This window comes from Atractosteus spatula, chromosome 5 (assembly GCF_055471065.1).
Source record: "Atractosteus spatula isolate fAtrSpa1 chromosome 5, fAtrSpa1.hap1, whole genome shotgun sequence".
In the NCBI taxonomy this organism is placed as follows: domain Eukaryota; kingdom Metazoa; phylum Chordata; class Actinopteri; order Semionotiformes; family Lepisosteidae; genus Atractosteus; species Atractosteus spatula.
In genome coordinates this window covers 9,464,108-9,486,269 of record NC_142710.1, presented here as the reverse complement: position 1 = coordinate 9,486,269, position 22,162 = coordinate 9,464,108, and the positions used below count along the sequence as shown (strand labels likewise).

At 44.4% G+C, this 22,162-nt stretch overlaps 2 protein-coding genes across 8 annotated transcripts in view; one reads left to right on the top strand and one right to left on the bottom strand.

The window, feature by feature from the left end:
* Positions 1-22,162, bottom strand: part of LOC148834015 (butyrophilin subfamily 1 member A1-like) — a 318,969-nt gene that overhangs the window by 130,764 nt on the left and 166,043 nt on the right. The window lies entirely within an intron of this gene.
* Positions 921-21,465, top strand: LOC148834020 (butyrophilin subfamily 1 member A1-like). Its single transcript, XM_088916277.1, has 7 exons — positions 921-993; positions 2,897-3,244; positions 12,896-13,174; positions 14,364-14,471; positions 16,301-16,318; positions 16,709-16,735; positions 20,629-21,465. Exons 1-7 carry the CDS (start codon positions 921-923, stop codon positions 21,174-21,176), a joined length of 1,401 nt encoding a protein of 466 aa, XP_088772403.1. The 3' UTR covers positions 21,177-21,465.

Here is a 22,162-nt window from a genome sequence, read left to right as displayed (position 1 = left end):
AGATTAAACAGGAGAAAAGACTTAGCCTTACAGCAGATAATAATAATTACAGACGAGCTCTGAGACAACACAGTGACTGATTCAAGAGTTGATCTATATGCTGAAGAAGATTCAGCATTCAAGTCTGAAGCTGCTGTGTGCTGGAGTGACAGTGAGATCAGGTTGGTTACAGCAGTGTGTGAGTGAACAGTCAGGTCAGGACTGAAGCTGCTGTGTGCTGGAGTGACAGTGAGATCAGTCAGATCCAGCAGTGTGTGAGTGAACAGTCAGGTCAGGACTGAAGCTGCTGTGTGCTGTAGTGACAGTGAGATCAGTCAGATCCAGCAGTGTGTGAGTGAACAGTCAGGTCAGGACTGAAGCTGCTGTGTGCTGGAGTGACAGTGAGATCAGTCAGGTACAGCAGTGTGTGAGTGAGCAGTCAGGTCAGGACTGAAGCTGCTGTGTGTTGGAGTGACAGTGAGATCAGTCAGATCCAGCAGTGTGTGAGTGAACAGTCAGGTCAGGACTGAAGCTGCTGTGTGCTGGAGTGACAGTGAGATCAGTCAGGTACAGCAGTGTGTGAGTGAGCAGTCAGGTCAGGACTGAAGCTGCTGTGTGCTGGAGTGACAGTGAGATCAGTCAGGTACAGCAGTGTGTGAGTGAACAGTCAGGTCCGGACTGAAGCTGCTGTGTGCTGGAGTGACAGTGAGATCAGTCAGGTACAGCAGTGTGTGAGTGAACAGTCAGGTCAGGACTGAAGCTGCTGTGTGCTGGAGTGACAGTGAGATCAGTCAGATACAGTGATTGAAGTCAGTGACAGCTGTTTCAGTAAAGTTATTATTAAAGTGTACTGCCAGCATCTTCAGAGACATTTGATCTCCATTAGTATTTCTTTATTTCAGAGATGAAGTGTAAATAATAAGTATTTTCTTATTGCAGAGATGGAGTCTGACCAGTCACAGTGGCTCTTTTTGACTCTGCTGTTTCTCCACCAGTCCTGTGTCTTAGGATCAGGTACGGAGAGACTCTTATTGGTGTTTTAAGTGATAACCTAACTGGACCCTGACCTCACACTAATGTCTAAAATTGCATATAAGGTCTTAGAATCAAACTTCCGAAGCACATAGTTAAAAAAAAATAACATTTTCTGTTGTGTGTCTCTGCTCCTTATTGCTATTCAGTGGTATGAACATAAGGAAGTACCAAATGATCACAACAGTGCTCTGAGATGAGTCCTGAAGTGCTGAAAGCCTGTGGAAGAGGAGGCAGAAAGCTGATGAGGGCTTGTTGCAGGACAGCAGTTCTGGTTTTGTTGTGATACTGTTGCTCTGGTCACCTGTCGTAGGTGTGTCACAGTCAGCAGGGAGGACAGTCTTCCTAATTGATGACACGGATAGCTGGGAGTGCTGGGAACCAGTCACTTGATAACAAACACTGACAGGAGCTGAGCTTGTAAAAGCTGAAGGTCTATTGGAGACTCATCTATCAAGACTCATCTAATAAGAATGACAGAACTGTTTTCGAAAAATAAGTTCCATAACCAAAGCCTTGCTTTGCAATTTGAAGTGAGGATTACTTGCTGATGGAATCTGCTGAGATCTAGATAATACAAATGAATCTTCAGTCTTGAGGAATGATTTTCCTGACATTGTTGACCCTGCAAAGACAAGAGTTTCTCTTGTGTGTGAAACCTATTGGACAAGTCAGTAGAAAGATACAACTGAATGAAGTCCCTAATGGACTGAGCAGTCTGTTCTTGCCATCAGCTTTTCTTCTGTGTCTAGATGTTACAGAATATCTTAATTTGTGTTTAAAAACTTCTGCATAAATCCGTGAACCATTCAGGTCTCTGTAGAGTACAAACAGCTGTGCCTCCTTTGCTTATGGGTTCATCAACAGTTTAATCTGGGTTCTGTTTATGAAGTGTTTCAGTATATACTTATTGGCTGAACAGTTTGTTCTTGTCATCAGCCTTTCTTCTGCTCATGATGTTGTGTGTCAGTCTGGGATCAATGTCCTCCACAGAGTCACTCTGTCATCAGACCCCTGAGCACCTGTGGGATGAGCTGACAGACTCAGAGTCAGTGTCAATCATGGCCAAGTCACACTGCTGACCTGAGAGCTGCTTCACCCTCTCTCCCAGTCTGTGCCTCAGTGTGGGAGTTAATGTTGGCTACATCAGGTACTCATCACCTACAGAGGGAGTCCTGGAGTGACCCAAACCACACAGGACATTACAATGTGTCAGAAGTTTGTGTGTGGAAGATGGAGAGATGTTACAACTGACACTTGTTGAAGGAGCCTGACTGGATCTTGCCTGTAGTTCATCTTCATTCTGTGTTGTGTGTCTAGATGTTGCTGAATATCTTATTTTGTATTGTAAAAACTGCTGAATAAAACCTGGAATCATTCAGGTCCATGGCTACATCCCACTTTGCCTCCAGTGTCTATGTGTTCAGATTGTGTTGGAAGTATTAATCAGCAGTTTAATCTGGGTTCTGTATGTGAAGTGTTTCAGTAGATAAAGGACCAGAGAGCAGAGAGAAACACACAGATAAAGAGCCTGATTTAACCCCCTACTGTCACTGCAGAGTAACAGACCCTCAGTGAACACAGTCACAGCTCTTCTATCAGTGAGTGAAGGTGAGGATCTGGGTGTCCTGGGTGAGAGATCCAGACCCCAGTTTGGGAAACACTGGTGTGAGGAAGAGGAGCAGATGGTGAGATGATACTCACTGATCTTCAGTGCTCCTCAGTCACATGTGGGTCTGAATCAGTGATGGGCTGTTTGTAGAAAACACTGTGTGTCACTGAGCTGCTCTGCTTTATTCTCCCAGTGATGATCTACAGTTTGTCTCAGAGTGTTTGTCTGTGTTGAGGTTGAAGACTCATGTCAGCTGTGCTCTTTCTCTTTCAGAGTGGTTTCAGGTTCATGGTCCAGCTGCTCCTGTGATTGTTTTCCCTGGTGAAGACGCTGTCCTGCCCTGTTACCTCTCACCAGACATCAGTGCTGAGGACCTAGAAATCAGGTGGTTTAGAAAGGATAACTTTGGCCTTGTGTGTTTGCATGAATCAGGCTGGTATAACTTTGAAGGACAGAGCCCAGACTACAGGGACAGGGCTGGTCTATTCCTGCAGGAGCTCCACAGAGGCAATGTGTCTTTAACACTGAGAGATGTGAGACGCTCTGACCATGGACAGTACAAATGCATGGTGGGGTCTGACCTGATGGAGGATGACACTGTTATTGACCTGGGAGTGAGAGGTGAGTGACGTTCAGTTTGGTTTTCTCACAGTCAGTGTCAATACTACACAACACAACACAACACTACACTACACACTCCCAAGTCTGCACAGGCAGGGACATGAGAGAGCACTGAGCTTCCCGTGCTGTGATGTCAGCTCAGCTCACATTAACACACTCAGGGTCTATACAACACAACACAGTACAACACTACACACTCCCAAGTCTGCACAGGCAGGGACATGAGAAAGCACTGAGCCTCCTGTGCTGTGTCAACTATGGGATTTAGTACACAGCTGTGTACTAAGATGCAGGCTAGTTCATACAGTACTATCTGGAGAACATCTCCAGCTCTGCGCTCAATTGGAATGATAAATCCTGTCAAACAAAGATGGAGAGCGGCTGAACTCGTGCTCAGTACAGTGCTGAAGACTCAGCATTGTTGTTTTTCTAATTAACATGAATCAGAACATTTCAAATAATCTAACCAGAAAGTGAATATTTAGGCCACAATGTAGAATAATTACTTTGTCTCATGTTTATATATAACTGAATATCTCTGACAGCTTAATCTAATTAATTTGTGACCTACATCCTGCTAAAAAATACATGAAGAGGATACATTACTAACACGATTCTCAAATTGCAATTAGCCACTAAAGAAACAATAAGAAACTTACTCAGACGAATAAGCAAACCCATCACTACTTTGGTTTTATGTATAGTGGATTTCATCTACAAGTAAAAAACAAATTTAACTTAGGATACTTCTGTAACAGACCTTTCATTTCAGTTTATTGTTGTTAATCTGACCTTGTGAGTCTTTGGAATTTTGTCTGCAATAATATAAATGTAAGCACTTTTACGGCTTTATTTGTTGCTCTTCATCTAAGAGTTTTTAATTTATGTTTTGCTGATCTTCTCCATTTGAGATAGTGAGTGAGATAATAATAATAAAAAACTTTATTTTATATAGCGCCTTTAAAGGTGGCTTCTCAAAGCGCTTTACAGGATGACAACAACAATAAGTAAGGAGAATACACAAGATAAAACACAATTACAACACACAGAGGAGAGTGTGGATGGTGGTACTAGGAAAAGCAGAGGGGTGAAGAGTGGAACAGTTCAGTAAAGGCTTTTCTGAAGAAGAGGGTTTTGAGTCTGGATTTGAAGGAGTTTAGAGAAGGTGACTCTCTGATATCCTTGGGGAGAGAGTCCCAGAGCTTGGGGGCATAGCAGGAGAAGGCCCTGTCACCCATACAATGTAGACGGGCCTGGGGGACAGTCAGGAGATCAGAATTAGAAGAGCGAAGGTTGTGAGGTGGGGAGCAGGGCGATAATAGTTCAGACAGGTACTGAGGCGCCGAGCCATGCAGAGCCTGATAGGCGTAGATAAGTAAGATAGGGGGATGTTGAACACTGACTGACAAAGGAAAGTACTGCATATGTCTTACAGCAGATTAGCAAATCGTTACAAAAGCACCAGCTAATATCCAACAGTGTGAGCAATTTTATTTCTTGAACAGAATTAGCGTTAATATAAGCTGTTGATACATAATAGTGGACAAAGTAAAAAACAAGTTTAAATTTAGGAGACTTCTGTAAGAGAGCTTTCTAACTTCAATTTATTATTGTTAATACAGTATGTCCTTGTGTAAAATAACGTTTTGCTCGCCTCTCTCTGGGTCTGTGTACCAGTCCAGTGAGAGTCACACAGTCGCTGGGTCTGTGTAACAGTCCAGGTAGTCACACTGTCGTTGGGTCTGTGTACCAGTCCAGTGAGAGTCACACTGTCACTGGGTCTGTGTACCAGTCCAGTGAGAGTCACACCGTCACTGGGTCTGTGTACCAGTCCAGTGAGAGTCACACCGTCACTGGGTCTGTGTACCAGTCCAGTGAGAGTCACACCGTCACTGGGTCTGTGTACCAGTCCAGGTAGAGTCACACTGTCACTGGGCAGTGTGTAGTCCAACACAGCCTGGCTCTCGACTGGATGAGCCTCCTGTTTGTCTCCAAGACTTTCCACACCTTCCAGCTGTTTCACCAGAATTATTACTGGACCACAGCCGAAGAACTGTCACAAATAAATAAATAATCACTTTTAAAAAGATAGCAGTAAGAGTTTTTTTTTAACATACCCTTAAATTTGCCAAAACATTCTCTGTACCACCAATTCTTGATTATCCCTGTTTTCCTTGTTTTGAACTACAAGTATAGAGTCATATAATTATAAAAAAAAACAATCTATTCAGCTGATTTTCTCAGAACATATGTAAGATGTGAGAGAACATATTTAAAATTAACACCCCATCTAAATATGTATTTCAGTTCTCTTCACTCCCCCGTATATCTGATAATTTACTATTTCATATTTACTATTGTTTATTTCTTTCTAAAGGCTCCACATACAGCTACAAATAAATCTATACACTAAAGTTCATAATGCACTAAGAAATGACACTTATTGATAAAAGAATGTATTAATAAACTGCATTATTAATAAATGTGGTGTGACTGAAAACCAATTTTAGTTAAATATTACAATAATTTTCCAAGAGATGGAATTCATTCCATGGTGACAATATCGTTTCCACTACTGTATGATTAGAAATGTTCTTATGTGATCCAGTGTTCTGTTCAGTAAACTACTAATTTGCTCAAACCATGTGAACAGGTGGTTTAAGTTACTATAGTCCCCTACTTCAGTGACCTCTAGAGGGCAGCAGCTGTTACTTTGGGTCCGTTGTGATTAAGAACAGGTTTAGTATTGAAGTAAGAGACAAGATGTTAAAAGGGTTAATAACTTAAGTCAGTTCTGCCTGAAAATTAGACTTCTAAGCAACAGGGGTTTATGGCAGGAAAGGGGGTTAACTGATAAGGATTCCAGATGCGAGCAAGGAACCCCCTGGGGGCATAATCTTAAACTGACCATTTGGCCAAATACCATGACCCCCCCCCCCCCTTACCATAACATCGAATGACGTCTGAAGCAGCAAGCAAGGACTACATAACCTAAAAGTTTGTACCGGCACATCGAACAATACTTCGGTTTTGTTGTTTCTTGCGGGAAACAAGACTTCGGCTTTATTGTTCCTTGCATGCAATAAACTCATCTGTTTTACTTCATCTCGGGATCAAGAACCTTATTCGTTCTGTTACAACAAATTTGGCGTAGTCGGCGGATGCTCCAGAAGGCGCGGAACTTCCCATCGGCAGGAGAGACGGTCAGAGCGCACATTACGAAGAGGTAAGGACTCCTCTTTTATTTAAAAGTCCCGACTCTCTCTGACCGATTGGGAAGTCTCTGCTCCCTGCGAGAATCGCCCGAGATGACGGAGTAAACGTGAGTTCCTGAATTCCTCTGGCCCGGGGAAGACACCGGTGTATGTAATGGGTTGTTTGCTGTAAGCCCAGAATTTGGTCTGGCAGGGGTTCCACGGTATTGTGTACAGGCGTTCGAAGCTGGTGTATGCCTTAATTGCGCGTGGAGTTTTTTGAACGGGTTTTTTTACCTTTACCGCGAAGTTCAGGACTGGTGTGGGCCTTAATTGCGCCCGGAGTTCTGAAGTTCAGGACTGGTGTGGGCCTTAATTGCGCCCGGAGTTCTGAGGCTCAGGATCGGTGTGGGCCTTAATTGCGCCCGGGGTTCTGGAGCTGAGTGGTGCATTAAATGCACGTATAATCCAGGATTGGTGTGGGCCTTAATTGCGCCCGGGGTCCTGAGATTAGCTACGTCTTGATCGTGCACGGATTGGCGTGGCGGGGTTATTTGTTTTAAAAGGAAACAGAAGTAGGAGTTATATATATGTATGTTTTTGGTGTTTTCCTTGTTTGTGAAATACATATACACACGCACGACACTAACATAAACACACCTCATAATAAAAGAGCAAAGCATTAAGTAGCAGGATTTAAAGGACGTTGAGACCCGAGAATCGCCCTGATTGAGCTCAGTGTGTAAGTCCACCCCGGGGCAAAAGCAGCGATGCTGGCGTTCTGGGGATGGTGAATTACTGATCAGGAAAGGGGGTTTTCGAGGTCTCGTCCCTTACCTGTGAACAGTGCGGTGTAAGTCCTCTCTAAAGTCTCTGAGAGGCATTTAGATCTGGAGGTAACAGACGCCCTTAGCTGAATGAGTGCAGGAATGCACAGGTTTTTCCAAGTGAAAACATCCCCCTACTGTATGAGCTGTTACCTCACGCACGACAAAAGTAAAAGAGACCAAACATGTGTACTAACTGATGGTTTGAGAAAGCGGTGGAAGGGTCCGTTTATATATCGGAAAAGTGTAAGTTGACGGAAAAGAAGGAGAAAAATATGGGAAAAGCTGAGTTTGTCAGAAGGAGTTTGGGGCGAAGACGCCTGTAAAGAAAGCATATGTGTATTGATTGGCAAAAGCACAAGCATGTAGCTCCCATCCTGGTGCACAGCCGGTACCAGTGGTGGCAGATACATGAGAGAAAAAAAAAAGAAATTGGGATGTGACTTCTTAAAAGTGTGTTTACGGGGAAAACAAAAACCCGGAAGAAAAGATACTTTACTCGCTACGAAAGAGTATGAACAAAAGCGAAAAGAGGCAGTGCAGGAGAATCAGAAACTAAAAGAAGAATTAGTTCCTGGTCGCACTGCACTAGTTAATGTGTTATATCCTGCTCTCCCATGGGGGAACAGACAGGCAGGAAATGAAAATAATTGGGATCAATTCCCACAGTGACCATATGGAGACAGGGGGTCTGAGTGGGATGACACCTGGTACGGGTGTGATAGAGATGGAACAGGAACTCCCTTCTTAAACAGAGGGCGCCCGCAGACCTGTACTCTCACCCTAAGTGGGAGAGGGCCTGATGTAGCGGGGGCTGGCGCTGTTGATGACAGCGTCACTCTAAGTGTCTTGCACCCCGTTGAGGGGGTCTGCACTCACACCTACCTTCCCTGATTCCACCATACGATCAAATCCAAAACCGGAAGATATTGACTGGTGGGCTAAAGTACCGCACCCGAAATTAGGAATGCAGCGAACCTGGAGTGCGCTTCAGGAATTAAAAGGATTCATGTAGAAGTAAAACAAGAATACAACACATTGTAGTACGAAGAGAAAAATATATTCTCGATGTGTATGTGTGTTTTATGAATTTGTGTGCCGGCATGTATGTGTGTAACTGTGAGTTTTGGTATACTAAATGACGGTGTGAGTGCCAGCGGGACTGGCTAGAGACGTAACTAAAGAGACTTGACGAAAATCAACTTAAGGAGATTGAAAAATATAAGAGCGTCTGAAACGTATAAGTACAGTACAGGTGGACGTGAAAGGAGTTAGATAAACAGTTTTTGTATTTTTATACAATTAGTTGCAATAGTGGAAAAAATTTGGATTTATTCGAATGTCTCAAAACCAGACATGCTGAAACGCTGTAGGTTTAGAATCGAGACTGGGGAGAATAACGTCTTGTGAGAAGATCTGTTTACCTAACGATTAGACCCTGTAAATCCCTTGTAGCCTCCCTAAGTCTGTCCCAGTCCAGTGGATAAAAATGTACTGTTAATGGAGTGTTGGTTTCTCTGTTAGGGGATACTGGAGCACTACTGTCATGCTTGTTTCACTCCTCTGTTCAACAGTGTGCTATAGAGTAATGTATATGGGGAGACGGCAGGAAGCCACAGGAGTATTGGGGCAGCAAGTTTTACTTGCTGAGTACCAGATTTTAACATTCACGTGCACTTATCACACGAATGTGGGTGGTTTTATCCCAGATCTATTGGGTTGGAATATTATGCATTACAAAGAATGACTATCCAGAACAGGGTATCACGTGGCTTCAACTGACTGTGATCACTCGGTATGTTGATGGTATTCTGAGTGCTTCCCCTGACGAGGAAACCCACAAGTCTGAGTTGCTTCAGCTTTAGAGTGTCTAATAGAAGCAGTTATGATAAGGCCCTTTTGTGTCTAGCATTGTGACATTTTAACAGGGCCTGGGTGCAATGTTTTTACGGGGTGCACAACTCTTAACAGATCTGCTTAAGGGGGGAGTGCAGTACAAGGACAAGATTGCCTTGGTTCCAGCAGCAAAAGCCGCCTGTAATAATTTGAAACAAGCTCTCTTACAGGTGCTGAGACTGGGGTTTCCTCAGATGGATCAACCATTCCTTTGTATGCAAGTGTGGAAAAAGGGTTCTGGGCAGCTGTGCTGACGCAGGAGCATGGGGGTAGGCACTATTATACCATTAGATGCTGTAGCCAAAAGGTGGGGGACAGTGAAAAATTTAAGAAAATATAATACTGTTTACTGATGGGTCCTCTCTGATGCATGAGGGAGAACAGAGATCAGGCTGAGCCGTTACAACAGAATTCGAGGTGCTAACAATCGGAAAATGCCCCTCCACTGCCTCAGCGCAGCAAGCCAGTTAAGAGCACTGATGGGAGATTGTGAAAAGAAAGATGTTAAAGGGTTAGTGTATATGTATATAATGTATGTATTTGTTGCATGTAGGCCACAATTCTGGATGGCTATGGAGAAATAGGATTCTCTCACAACGGCAGGGACTCCAGTTAAGAATACTGGGCTTGTCTCTGAACTGATTTGTAGTTTTACAGCTGCCGACAGAAGCAGCTTGAGTAAGTTGTAAATAACACAATAAATAAAGAATTCCAGTAACTCAAGGTAACAACCATGCAGATGCAGATGCCAGACGAGCGGCACTGGGAGAGCGGGAGTCTGAGACCCCTGTGAAACCTCTATTGGGGAAAAGGGAGAATTCAGGTTGAGGCCTTCAATAGATGTTTAATAGTGGTTAGAACAAATGTGTAAAGGGGTTGTATGATGATGGGATGTGGGCTGGCACATACCCAAGTGTATGACAAAGATGATCCCGTGGTACGGACTGCCCTGCCCCTTGGATACTGATCTAGGGGCATACTACACTGGGAAGGTGTGCCAGGCTGTAATTGCCTCACTAGGGGTAAGTTGGAAGTCACATTGCCCCCATCACCCATAGTCTGAAAGATCAACTGAAGGAACACCGTGGGTAGATGCTCTACCTGCAGTCCTGTGCGGTTTGCGGGCTGGAGCAAAAGGAACTGTGAGACTGAGCCCATTTGAGATCATCACGGGCAGCCAAAGAAACTCCCTGGAGGCCAAGTGTGGCTAACGCACTGATGAATTTACTAACTCTCTATTAAAGTGTTGTAGGTTTGTTAACTGAAGCGGTGCACAGGGCTCGTGAACAGGTGCCGGACGCTTGGGGACCTCCAGTAGAGGGGAGACACGACCGGATGCCTGGCGAGTGGGTGTAGGTGAAGAAGAGATACCCTGCCAGACGTTGCAATCCTGCTGGGAGGGACCATATCAAGTGCCACCAACTACTGACTGTGCCATCTGAGTGACAGGATGAGATCGCTGGATCCGCGCATCGCACTTTCACCGACCCACGGCACCAGAGACCGAGTGAACAGAAAGAAGGATGTTGTTACCGTTTCTGTGTCTGATGCTTCCTAAGACCAACAGTGTGCTTGTTAGGCCTGAGGAGCATTACTGGGAATATGGCATCAATACATTCCGGGTGTTGGCATATCTATTCAGCCAAAAAAATTATAATCGGAGTTGGGTCAATATTGCTGTTCCAAGATCCTGACGATAGATCTCCACATGACTGAGGTCTGCGTTTGGGTCCTGGGGTAGGACTTTATGTATTTATAGAATTAGGATTGTTTTAGGTGTATAATTGTAACTATCACTTGTACAAAAACATCAATAACATCTTGTTGTAACCATGGAACGCACAATGTCATGGTAATGCATGCCTGTACATCTAAAAAGGAAAGATCTGCCCTGACATTGTATGTGTAAAAATAGGCAGTCCTGACGTATGCCATATTTTATAAGGGGGGAATGAAGTAAGAGACAAGATGTTAAAAGGGTTAATAACTTAAGTCAGTTCTGCCTGAAAATTAGACTTCTAAGCAACAGGGGTTTATGGCAGGAAAGGGGGTTAACTGATAAGGATTCCAGATGCGAGCAAGGAACCCCCTGGGGGCATAATCTTAAACTGACCATTTGGCCAAATACCATGACCCCCCCCCCCCCCCTTACCATAACATCGAATGACGTCTGAAGCAGCAAGCAAGGACTACATAACCTAAAAGTTTGTACCGGCACATCGAACAATACTTCGGTTTTGTTGTTTCTTGCGGGAAACAAGACTTCGGCTTTATTTTTCCTTGCATGCAATAAACTCATCTGTTTTACTTCATCTCGGGATCAAGAACCTTATTCTTTCTGTTACAACAGTATGGAGCTACAGTCTAATTTCAGCAGTCAGTTGGTCTGAAGGAGGAGCAGTAGTTTGTAGGAGCTGCATGTTAAACTGGGGCTGAACTCCAGTTAGTTACTGCTTCCAGTCTGTTGTAATTGACCCCTAGTGTCTCGGCTCCTGTCAGATCCCACAGGAGCAGCAAAATTTCACATCACCTCATCATCAACACAACACAGCTGAGCACAGCACTACACAACACACAACACTACACATCACAGTAGAACTCAACTCAATGTCATACAGCAACACCAACTCAACACCACGAAGTGCATTACAACTCAACACTGTTTCAGCGCGGCTTGGTGATGCGGACTGACAGGGACCCAAGTGCAGGGACTCGGGGATCCTCTGCAGCTGGCAGAGAAGGAGCTGGAGACTCACCAGAGACAGCCGGACAGGAACAGGGATGAGACTGGGATATAGCAGACTGAGGAAAGGATTAGAGAAACTGAAAGCAGGCGGCTGTGGGAAGATCAGGGCTTTAATGCAACAAGAGTTCAGAAAGATCAGGTTCCATGTCTCAGATCTCGGGTCTCAGGTTACAGATTTTTGATTTCATATTTCAGGTCTTGGCTCCCAGGTAACAGGACTCAGGTCTCAGATCTTAGATGTCATGTTTCAGGTGTCAGGTGTCGGTTCTCAGGACTCAGATCAGGTTTCAGGTTCCAGGTTCCACGTCTCAGGGTTCGGAATATTTCAGGTTCACAGGACTTCAGGTGTTTTTCAGAGCAGAGGAAGGGTGAAGCACTTCCTGAAAAAAGCACAGAATATCAGAGCAGCAATCGAGTAGTGAAAACAGTGTTAAATAGAGGAGATCAACAGGATGACTGAGTGGACTGGTTGGAGGATTGGAGGACTGTACCGACAATTTGAATGCAATTGTGTGTGAGAATGTTACTGTGTCCCGGGAAAACCGAGATTCCGGTCACCCGTGTGTAACAAACAAAACAAACAGCACAGCATTTTATATCACAATTCAGTACAACATTCCATAGTGCTTTGCAAAACAAAAGACATCTACACCACCTATTGAACAGAATGCTACACTGACAGTACACATCACTCAGAAAATCAAGTCTTGTTCCAGTCTTGTGTCACTGTGAAACTGATCCCCCTCTCCTACACACTGACAGCACTGATACTTCAACTCTTCAGTTCATTTGTTGATAACTATCAACTGCATTTGTAAATTAAAAACCTAAAAAAGAAATAACTTTAAACTGTTGATTCTAAACATGTCTATAATTTATATCTACATTTTCTTATATAATGTCTATAAGCAAATAATGAATACAACTGCATTTACTCCAGTGTACTTTCATCAGCTGTGAAATGTCTCCTGTTGTGTTGAATCCACAGCCCTGGGCTCCCAGCCCTCAGTGTCTCTCCACTCCCCTGGAGGAGATCAGGCCCAGCTGCTGTGCAGATCAGAGGGCTGGTTCCCTCAACCTGCAGTGATCTGGACAGACAGGGATGGAAACGAGGTGACATCACAGCCCCCCACAGTGGACACGGACAGTCAGGGGCTCCTCAGTGTCAGCAGCTACATCCCAGTCAAACAGGAGTCCAACATCTTCTCCTGCCTGGTGAGAAGTGCTCTTCCTGAGCCAGACTGGGGATCTCAGCTCCACATACCCAGTGAGTATTAAACATAAACACTGGAGCTCACCTGTAACACATCTGAGGTATAACACACACCCAGGGTATAACACACCTGAACACTGAGCACAACCTGCACTAGGAGCTTATTATGAAAGAACTGAAACTTCATTGTATTATATAAATACTTCCAGAAATATTTAATACATAATAAAGGTATCTTGATAACTAACTTCGTACTACATGTGATGTCACTAAGGAGGAGCTGAGCAGTGGTCTGTGGGAGTAAAGTGAACCTGAGTGCAGAAGGGGAGCAGACTGGAGAGGGGACAGGCAGTGTAGTGTGTGCAGTAAACACACAGGAGTGGGGACAGGCAGCGTGGTGTGTGCAGTAAACACACAGGAGTGGGGACAGGTGGTGTGGTGTGTGCAGTAAACACACAGGAGTGAGGACAGGTGGTGCAGTGTGTGCAGTAAACACACAGGAGTGGGGACAGGCAGTGCAGTGTGTACATTAAACACACAGGAGTGGAACAGGCAGTGTGGTGTGTGCAGTAAACACACAGGAGTGAGGACAGGTGGCGCAGTGTGTGCAGTAAACACACAGGAGTGAAGACAGAAGGTGTGGTGTGTGCAATAAACACACAGGAGTGGGGACAGGCGGTGTGGTGTGTGCAGTAAACACACAGGAGTGAGGACAGGAGGTGTGGTGTGTGCAGTAAACAGACAGGAGTGTGAACAGGCAGGCAGACACAGTCCAGGGTTGTGGCCCTGTGAAACAGGTGTCAGATCCAAGAAAGCATGGAAGCGAAGCACCAGGAGATTCTGAATCCGAAGTCACATAGGCAAACAGAGTCCACAGCAGAATCCAGAAGACGAGGTCAGGATGAAGCAGGGTAGAAACCAAGTGAACACAGAGGAGTGTAACAGGCACAGGGGTGATCCGGGAACAAGGTCAGGAATCCAAATGAAGCACAAGCTGGGGAAACAGGAACTGTAGCCCCTGAGAGCTTAGGGTGCTGTCAGAGCAGAGTTTAAATATCCTGACTCATCTGAGGCTCCTTGAGCAGAATCTGTCCAGGTGATCCAGGTCTCCTGTCCGATTGCATATTCATGGCAACCAGCACTGATTGACAGTAGAGAAGGGGCATAGTCACTTTAGCATGAAACTTCATATACTGTATGTTTTATTCTGAAGATGCAACTATTCATTTATTCTGTTTTCCAGGAGACTTTTTCCCTGCTACCTCTGGATGGATGGTGACTCTCTTCCTAACAGCAGCTGTTACTGTAGCAGCATCAGTACTTCTGGTGATCCAGTGGAGAAGAATGGACAGTAAGTGCTCATTATATACGTGTTTGTATATTATATACTGCTCTTCACTGGAGTCCATTAATGACAAGTCAGTGCTACAGAGGACAATGAAAAAGAAATCAACGGCGAGATAAACAGTAGATTTTCATTCTGTTCTGAAATGAAGGGACAACAATGGCCTGAAAGTCTGAGAGACCTGGTGATACACGAGATGAAGAGCATCATTGTTCAGAGAAGTACAGTACCTCACACAGGGTGAAAGACTCACAGACCTCACTGCAGTCTGAGCTCAGTACATGACCAGTGCTGACAGCAGAGCCCTGCCTGTAGGAGTGTCCAGTGTCTGTTCTGTGTCACTTCTGCAGGTGAGACTGTAGTGAACACAGGGACAACACACACTGCAGTTCACCTGTAATCCCTTTCCTTTCAAATTTAATACATTTGAGTAGAGTTTACTAAAATAAATACATGCACTTAATTTAATAAAATAATATATCAGTAGAGACTAAATACAGAGACAAGGAAAATAAAAAAACAGACTGAGCTCCATCCAAACATTTTCTTACCTCTTACTCCTGGTGAGGGACACTGTGGTAACAGCTTGAGCAAAGCAGACCAGTCCCCAGCTCCTCCTGGGGGATTCCCAGCTGCTCCAGACCAGCTGAGAAATATAACTCCTCCAGTGTGTCCTGGGTCTGTGCTGGGTCTCCTCCCAGTTTGCCCATTACACCTCCAGCAGGAGGAGCCTGGAGGGGCTTCCTCACCAGATACCTGAACCAGCTCAACCAGCTCCTCTCGATCCAGAGGAGCAGTGACTCTGCTCCAAGGTCCACCCAGACTGCTGAGCTCTTCAATCTGTTATCACAGTCAGAGGAGACAACATCATCCTCAAACAGCAGAGACGCAGCCCTAAGACCCCCAGACTGGATTCACTCCAAACCTCGAATGAGCCTTGATATCCTGTCCTGAAGATTACTGTAAACTCACATCACTGAATCCACACAACTGCAGGATCCAGTCATCTGTCCAGTCTGTGCATGTGAGGATCAAGTGTATCTGCTGACACAGTGATCTATTCATCTGTAGTTCTGACCACTTCAATACCCAGTATACTCTCTGGGTTCTGATTAGAGAGCTCTTATCTCATGTGGAGCTCATATTCCAGCTTCACTTCGTGACTGATATCACTGATCTTACTGCTGGGTGGGATCCTCAATCAGCTGATACTGCAGGATCCACTGTCTTACTGATACATGAGGTCAAGGGTCAGGATGTGTCCACTGTGTTAAAGTCAGATCCCTACAGGGCAAGCCTGGAGCACAGGGAGAGGAGGGGGAAGTGGCTATGCAGTATATATATACACACTCTAAATATATGTATGCATAAAATATCTTCATTTTCACCATAGTCAAGACAATTCAAAAAGACCCCCATATCCATATCTTCCTGCCCATTTTACCCCCGGATGGCAGAGACTAACTTTCTCTCAGTCTGTCAGGCATGAGCTCTGTTTTCATTGGTCAAACATGATCATGTGACAGGAGGGGGTAGGACAACCCTTAAAGTGGAAATCACAGATGATATGTAGAGAATGCCAGACCTTCTAATCCATCACAGAAAAATGACTTAAGAGGTGTCAGTTGTGAGGAAGTGCACAGCAGAAAGAGCTATAAATTAACTACTAACATGGGCTGAATGAGCAGCAATGTTTCCTATTGTTGTGTAACTTAAGTTATTTTGTTCAGTGAAATATAGAATGTGTTATAATAGAAAAAATAGCTAAAATAATTGTCCAGATTCTGCAGCCTTAATTCTGTGTCACTGATTCCGTTGTCTGTGTTTCTTTGCAGGGGAAGAGAAACTCGCTGGTGAGTGAATCAGTTAGACTCTCTGTACACTGTGTGACAGCACTGACTGTACTGAACACACTGACTTATTAACAGTCTGTGATCCAGTGTGGAGCCACTGTGTGACTGATTCACAGTGTCTGCATCTCTGTGTTCCAGTGTGTGACTGTGATTACCAGTGTCTGTATCTCTGTGCTCCAGTGTGTGTCTGTGATTAACAGTGTCTGTATCTCTGTGCTCCAGTGTGTGACTGTGATTAACAGTGTCTGTATCTCTGTGCTCCAGTGTGTGTCTGTGATTAACAGTGTCTGTATCTCTCTGTTCCAGTGTGTGACTGTGAATAACAGTGTCTGTGTCTCTGTGTTCCAGTGTGTGTCTGTGATTAACAGTGTCTGTATCTCTGTGTTTCAGAATGGAGGTGGATCTGCAGTGCTGCAGGTAAGTCTGTCTTCTCTTGATAACAGAGGCACCTGTGGTACAAAGATATTAAGCTTGCTCTCCATGGTTATTGCATTTAGTCTCAGAAGGTCTTTATAGTTTGAGATTGTTGTTTTGGTGTGTACACTGAAGTAGATGTATTTCAGTCTTCTGTTTCTTTAACAACCTACATTAATACTGTAATAATTAATAAATGGGATACTGTGAAGATCAATCCAAGCTTCATGGTGTGAATTTCTGTTTCTAAACTGTGTTCCAGTCTAATGGTCAGTATGAGTCTCTCCTGAAGGGACTGACAGTGTAGAAAACTCATTTTCCCTGAAGGCCATGTGCTCTGGTCTCTGCTCACTCCTGACTGAGGATCTACAGGCTGAATGTGGCAGAACCCGGGATTTGGGAATAACTGTGGGATATCAGGAGGAATCAGGAATAGAGCCACTCATAACAAAACAGCTGTCCAAATCCTATGGAACAACACTGTTACAGACTAGATAAAAATGATGTTGCAAGGCTCTCTTCACATAAATATATCTGAGGTCTCCTGCAGCTTGTTGTCCTCTGTCTCTCTCTCTCTTACTCTGGGCTCTCCTGCAGCTTGTTGTCCTCTGTCTCTCTCTCTCTTACTCTGGGCTCTCCTGCAGCTTGTTGTCCTCTGTCTCTCTCTCTTACTTTGGGCTCTCCTGCAGCTTGTTGTCCTCTGTCTGTCTCTCTCTTACTCTGGGCTCTCCTGCAGCTTGTTGTCCTCTGTCTGTCTCTCTCTTACTCTGGGCTCTCCTGCAGCTTGTTGTCCTCTGTCTCTCTCTCTCTTACTCTGGGCTCTCCTGGAGCTTGTTGTCCTCTGTCTCTCTCTCTCTTACTCTGGGCTCTCCTGCAGATTGTTGTCCTCTGTCTCTCTCTCTCTTACTCTGGGTTTTAAAAAATATCTTCCCATTCCATGTTTAAAAACCAGTTTCCTATCTGAAAATGACATAAACTAGATTTGACTCCCTGTAAACCAGTCCTGGTACCTGGGGACAATTTTTGCTGTCTATACCTGTTTAACTACCGTATGTCTCCTAACAGCAGTGTCCTTTTTCCTGATTACCGTACGTCTTGTAAGACAGGGCCAAAACACAGAACATACAACAAACCCTCTTTTTCTCTGTTTTTATATATCCTGATTTACAGGAGGATGTATCAAGTAAGAAAAGTTTATTTTCATCTGGGCATGAATGTTTTTCCCCATATGCTCACCAGTCTCAGTGTGTGTTTCAGTCTATACAGCCCTGCAGTGTATAAAAGGGGAGTGAAGGCAGGTCTGGTCAGGCTTGTCTGAAGGCACAAGAGAAGCATTATCTCTCTTAAAGGGCTTTAAAGTTGGTGCTAAATCCTTGGAAGTCAGTTGAGGGTTTTTTGCAATATAAGGATTATTTTTGTGTTTTTCTCCATGGTAAGGATTGTTTTCTTTTTGTACAGTTTGTGGCCTTATTCATCTTGTTTGGTGTTTCTTCCCTCTTTTGCATTGCTTTTCCAGGGAAACTGTAGCTACACTTTGTCTTTTTCCCACTGTGCTGTGCTTGGAAATCAGACCCTTCCCACTGCGCTCCCTGAGGCTGTGATTGATCTGGGAATAAATCTGAGAGCTGTGAGCTCTACTGAGACAGGCTGCAGTGATGTGGGTTCAGTAAGAGACTCAGTGGGGTGTTTGTCTCAGAATAGATCAGTCATTTCAACATCAGTTCATTAATCTCTACTGTCAGTAGAGATTGGGGTTTTTACCTCAGATTTGGGTGTTTCTTTACAGGGCAGGGGGAGTAAATTTAGCTTCTGTGTTTCCATATCAGACAGGTCTTTATCTCCTTAGTGTGACACAGTGACTGTGTGTCTAAGAATGTACGTGTGAAAAAACTACTCTAACAGTTGGGGATATGTAATTTGAATTGAGGGACTATTCCTAGGCCAATTGTAATACAATAAATAATGTATTTCCTGCCAAAATAAGAAGTTCAGTTACTCATGCCAGCACTGTGAAAGGAAGGGGCAGTAGAGTATTGAGCTGAGAATTGCCCTCCTCTCAGGACAGGGGGTAATAAATTCTGATCTCTCTTTACTGACAGTGTTTCAATGACATGATGTCAGTCAGTGTCTCTGTGGCCTGTTTTCCTCAGAGCAGCTCAGACATGTCAGAGTCAGGTGCTCATGGTTAGTTTAAGAGGGGTATTTACTGGGGCTGTAGGGCTCCTCTTACTGGCCAGGGGTAATATCTTTGGGGTCTTTCTCTCCAGCCCAGCTGGTGTTCTCACATGGTCCTGGTCATTAAGAGACCCAGTGGTGTGTTTCACTAAGAATGACACTGGAGTGTCAATATTATTTCACTAGTCCCACCAGAGTGAGTGTGTATTGGGGTGTTTGCCTGTTATATTGGGGACCTCATTTCAAACAGGAGTGATCTAGATGGTGTCTGTGTTTCCAGACTGATAGACTCTCCAGTGGAATAAGTCAGTGTTTGACAGTGTGTCCTGTTCTACACAGAACAAGTGTGAAATATCAGTGGAAGATGTTGTCATGTCGGCATCAGGGATTATGCTGCAGTTTCCACACTTCTCCAGGAGTGGGCACCCTTTCTCATCACAGAACTAATGCGGCTCCCTGTCTAGAAATGAGTCAGGTGTTTTCATAAATTCATGCAGGTGTCTGCGTCAGGCTTTCTAGGCTACAGGAGTAAAAACAATACGAGCTGATAAGAGTGTCTTTGATCGTCGCTTGATTGACAGGCAGATCAGCGAAAGAGCGATTAAAACCCCACATTCGCTCTGAACATGTATGAGCCCTGCCCCGTCTCTCAGTGGTCAGAGCTCACTGATTGACAGCTGGAGTCTCCAATCAGAGAGGAGGACAGTGAGCGCGAGCAGTCTGAAGTCAGTATGAGCGCCTCTGTTTCTCTCGTCTTTCTCTCCGGGTTTCTGGGTGTGTTATTTCTGCTTTAAATTGAACACTTTGGATATTTCTTCACATTTTCAACTTAAGTGTGGTGGGTTTTCTTACATTTCACAAGGTTTTGTTCTTTCCATTATATTTTTTCTGTAAAAAAATTAGCATTATGCAGGTTTTTATACATTCATGTAGGTAGCTGCGTCAGCCTTTCTAGACTCCAGGAGTAAAGAAAAAATAAGACCTGAGAGGAAACTCTTTGATTTTCACTAAATTGACAGGCAGACAAAGGGAGAGTATTTATTCAGTATTAAGAATTAAGAATTAAGAGTTAATACTGCTCCTACTGTCTCCTATCGGAGATTATTATTATTATTTCTGTTTAATTTGAATACTTTAGATATTTCTTCACATGTTCAAAGTAAGTGTGAAGTCCTTTATTTCAGCAAGGTTTTGCTTTTTCCATTATATTTTCTTCTGTAAAAACGAGCACTATGCAGTCTTTGAATTCAGCACTTTTTATTCTGCGTCGTCAGGAAAATGGTCTCAGAGAAGATGAACGAGCTGCTGAACTGGGATTTGAAATAAACCGGTTTAACAGACAGGCTGTCCAGTTTCTTACAGTATACAGGTCGTTGTGGTGGGTTGTGAAGTGTTTGAAAGCAAGTGGTCGGGCTGTAGTTTCTCCTGCAGTCCGGTCCGTCCTGTGTTTATTAATAATGTCGTTTTAAAAATAAAGTTTCATCGCTGTGAAAACAAGTGTTTAATGTTTGTATTTAGATGATATTGGGACCACTCCCATGTGTAATACTAGTGAAACTGAAGAAGATGTCGTTTCTCTGGAAGGGAAGAGCAGTCATTAGTAATTGACTTGTGTTTCTCTCTCGGTGTGTTTGGGGACAAAGACATTTCACAGTCTGATGGAGTTGAGCTGGACTGTGATCGGCAGGAGCCTGTTGTGATGTTTGTGTTTTATTCCCCAGCTGCTGTGACTCTGGACCCTGATACAGCTCACTGTGGGCTCAGCCTGTCTGAGGATGGGAAGAGAGTGAGATGGGGACAGAGGAAGAGTCTCTCTGACAATCCTCACAGATTTGATGACTGGCCCTGTGTCATGAGCAGGGAGGCCTTCACCTCAGGGAGACACTACTGGGAGGTGGAGGTGAATCGATACTGGAGAATAGGAGTGACCAGAAAGTCTGCAGAGAGGAAAGGAGAGTTCAGCTTCTCTCCCCAGCAGGGTTACTGGTGTCTGGACTCTGACTGGTCTGGTTTCTCTGCTCTCACTGACCCTCGGACCCGTCTCCCCCGCAGTCTGCGGCCCAGGAAGCTGGGGGTGTGTGTGGATATTGAGGAGAGGAAGGTCTCCTTTTACACAGTGGAGTCCAGAGCTCATGTCTACACTTTCACTGACATGGTCTTCACTCAGGGGGAGAAGATCTATCCTGTCTTCTGGACTCTGGATCAGTATAGAGACCTTGAGCTGCTGCCTGCTGTCAGTGTGGAGATTAAACCCGTCACTGACTCATGAACACAGGCTGACTCTCTCCCAGCTCTCTGTCCCACTGCTCACACTGGGAGACGGGTTTACTGACGGGCAGTGAGATGATGTCAGAAATATAGTAGTAATTGTAGAAATGATGATGTTGTGTCGTGTTTAATTTTTTTAATTTACTATAACACATTTAAACAGGGGAAAATAACATGTACGAGAGAGAGCGAGATAACGTGCTACCAGCTTGCTGTACTCCTGACTTGTAAATATCTCTGGAAACCCTGCTGTGTTTTTTTCTAATTTTTAAGAAAATAAACTTTTAAAAATGAAATCCCGTGTGAGTCTCTCCCGCGCGCGCCGGTGACTGTGAAGCAGCCAGAACGGGGAGGGACCCGCTGACGTCACCACAGCCAGGAGGAATAGGGACTGTGACGCAGACAGGAAGTGGCTCAGGGTGGTTATGGGAGTTGTAGTTTGTAGGCAGCGCTGCTTCTGTTACCAGCTATAGCCAGTCTAATACCCGGCTCCCTTTAATACAGGGATACATGACTATATTCAGTATTTTATGTTTGTTTGGGGTTTATTTTTACTGTTGTGGTTTGTTTAATGTGAGAGAAGTTTTATTTGATCTCTGATCGTGATCCAGGGAAAAGTGGACGCTTCTTTCTAGTCTTTTCTTTATATTATTTCCCAATAAAGTTTGGCAATGGGCCAGTGAAAGCTCTGCTTTCCTTCATATGAAGCCCAAAAGTTTGTTGGTAGCGGCGAGTTTTTTTTCTTCACGGACAGGTAGCTCCTGTGTCATGAGAGGTAGTTTTAACACACTCCCTTGTGCGCTGGTTAGTGTGGTAATTGTGAGACGCTCCCTAGAGCAAGCGGGTTAGAAGATGGCGACAGACCTGCTGTTCTAGTAAGAAGTGAAGTTAAACTCATTCCTGGTGTTGTGTTCAGCTGTGTTTAATATATATAAACTAACCCAAAACACGAGAGACTGCACCGGGAGATTACTGCACTGCTTCGGC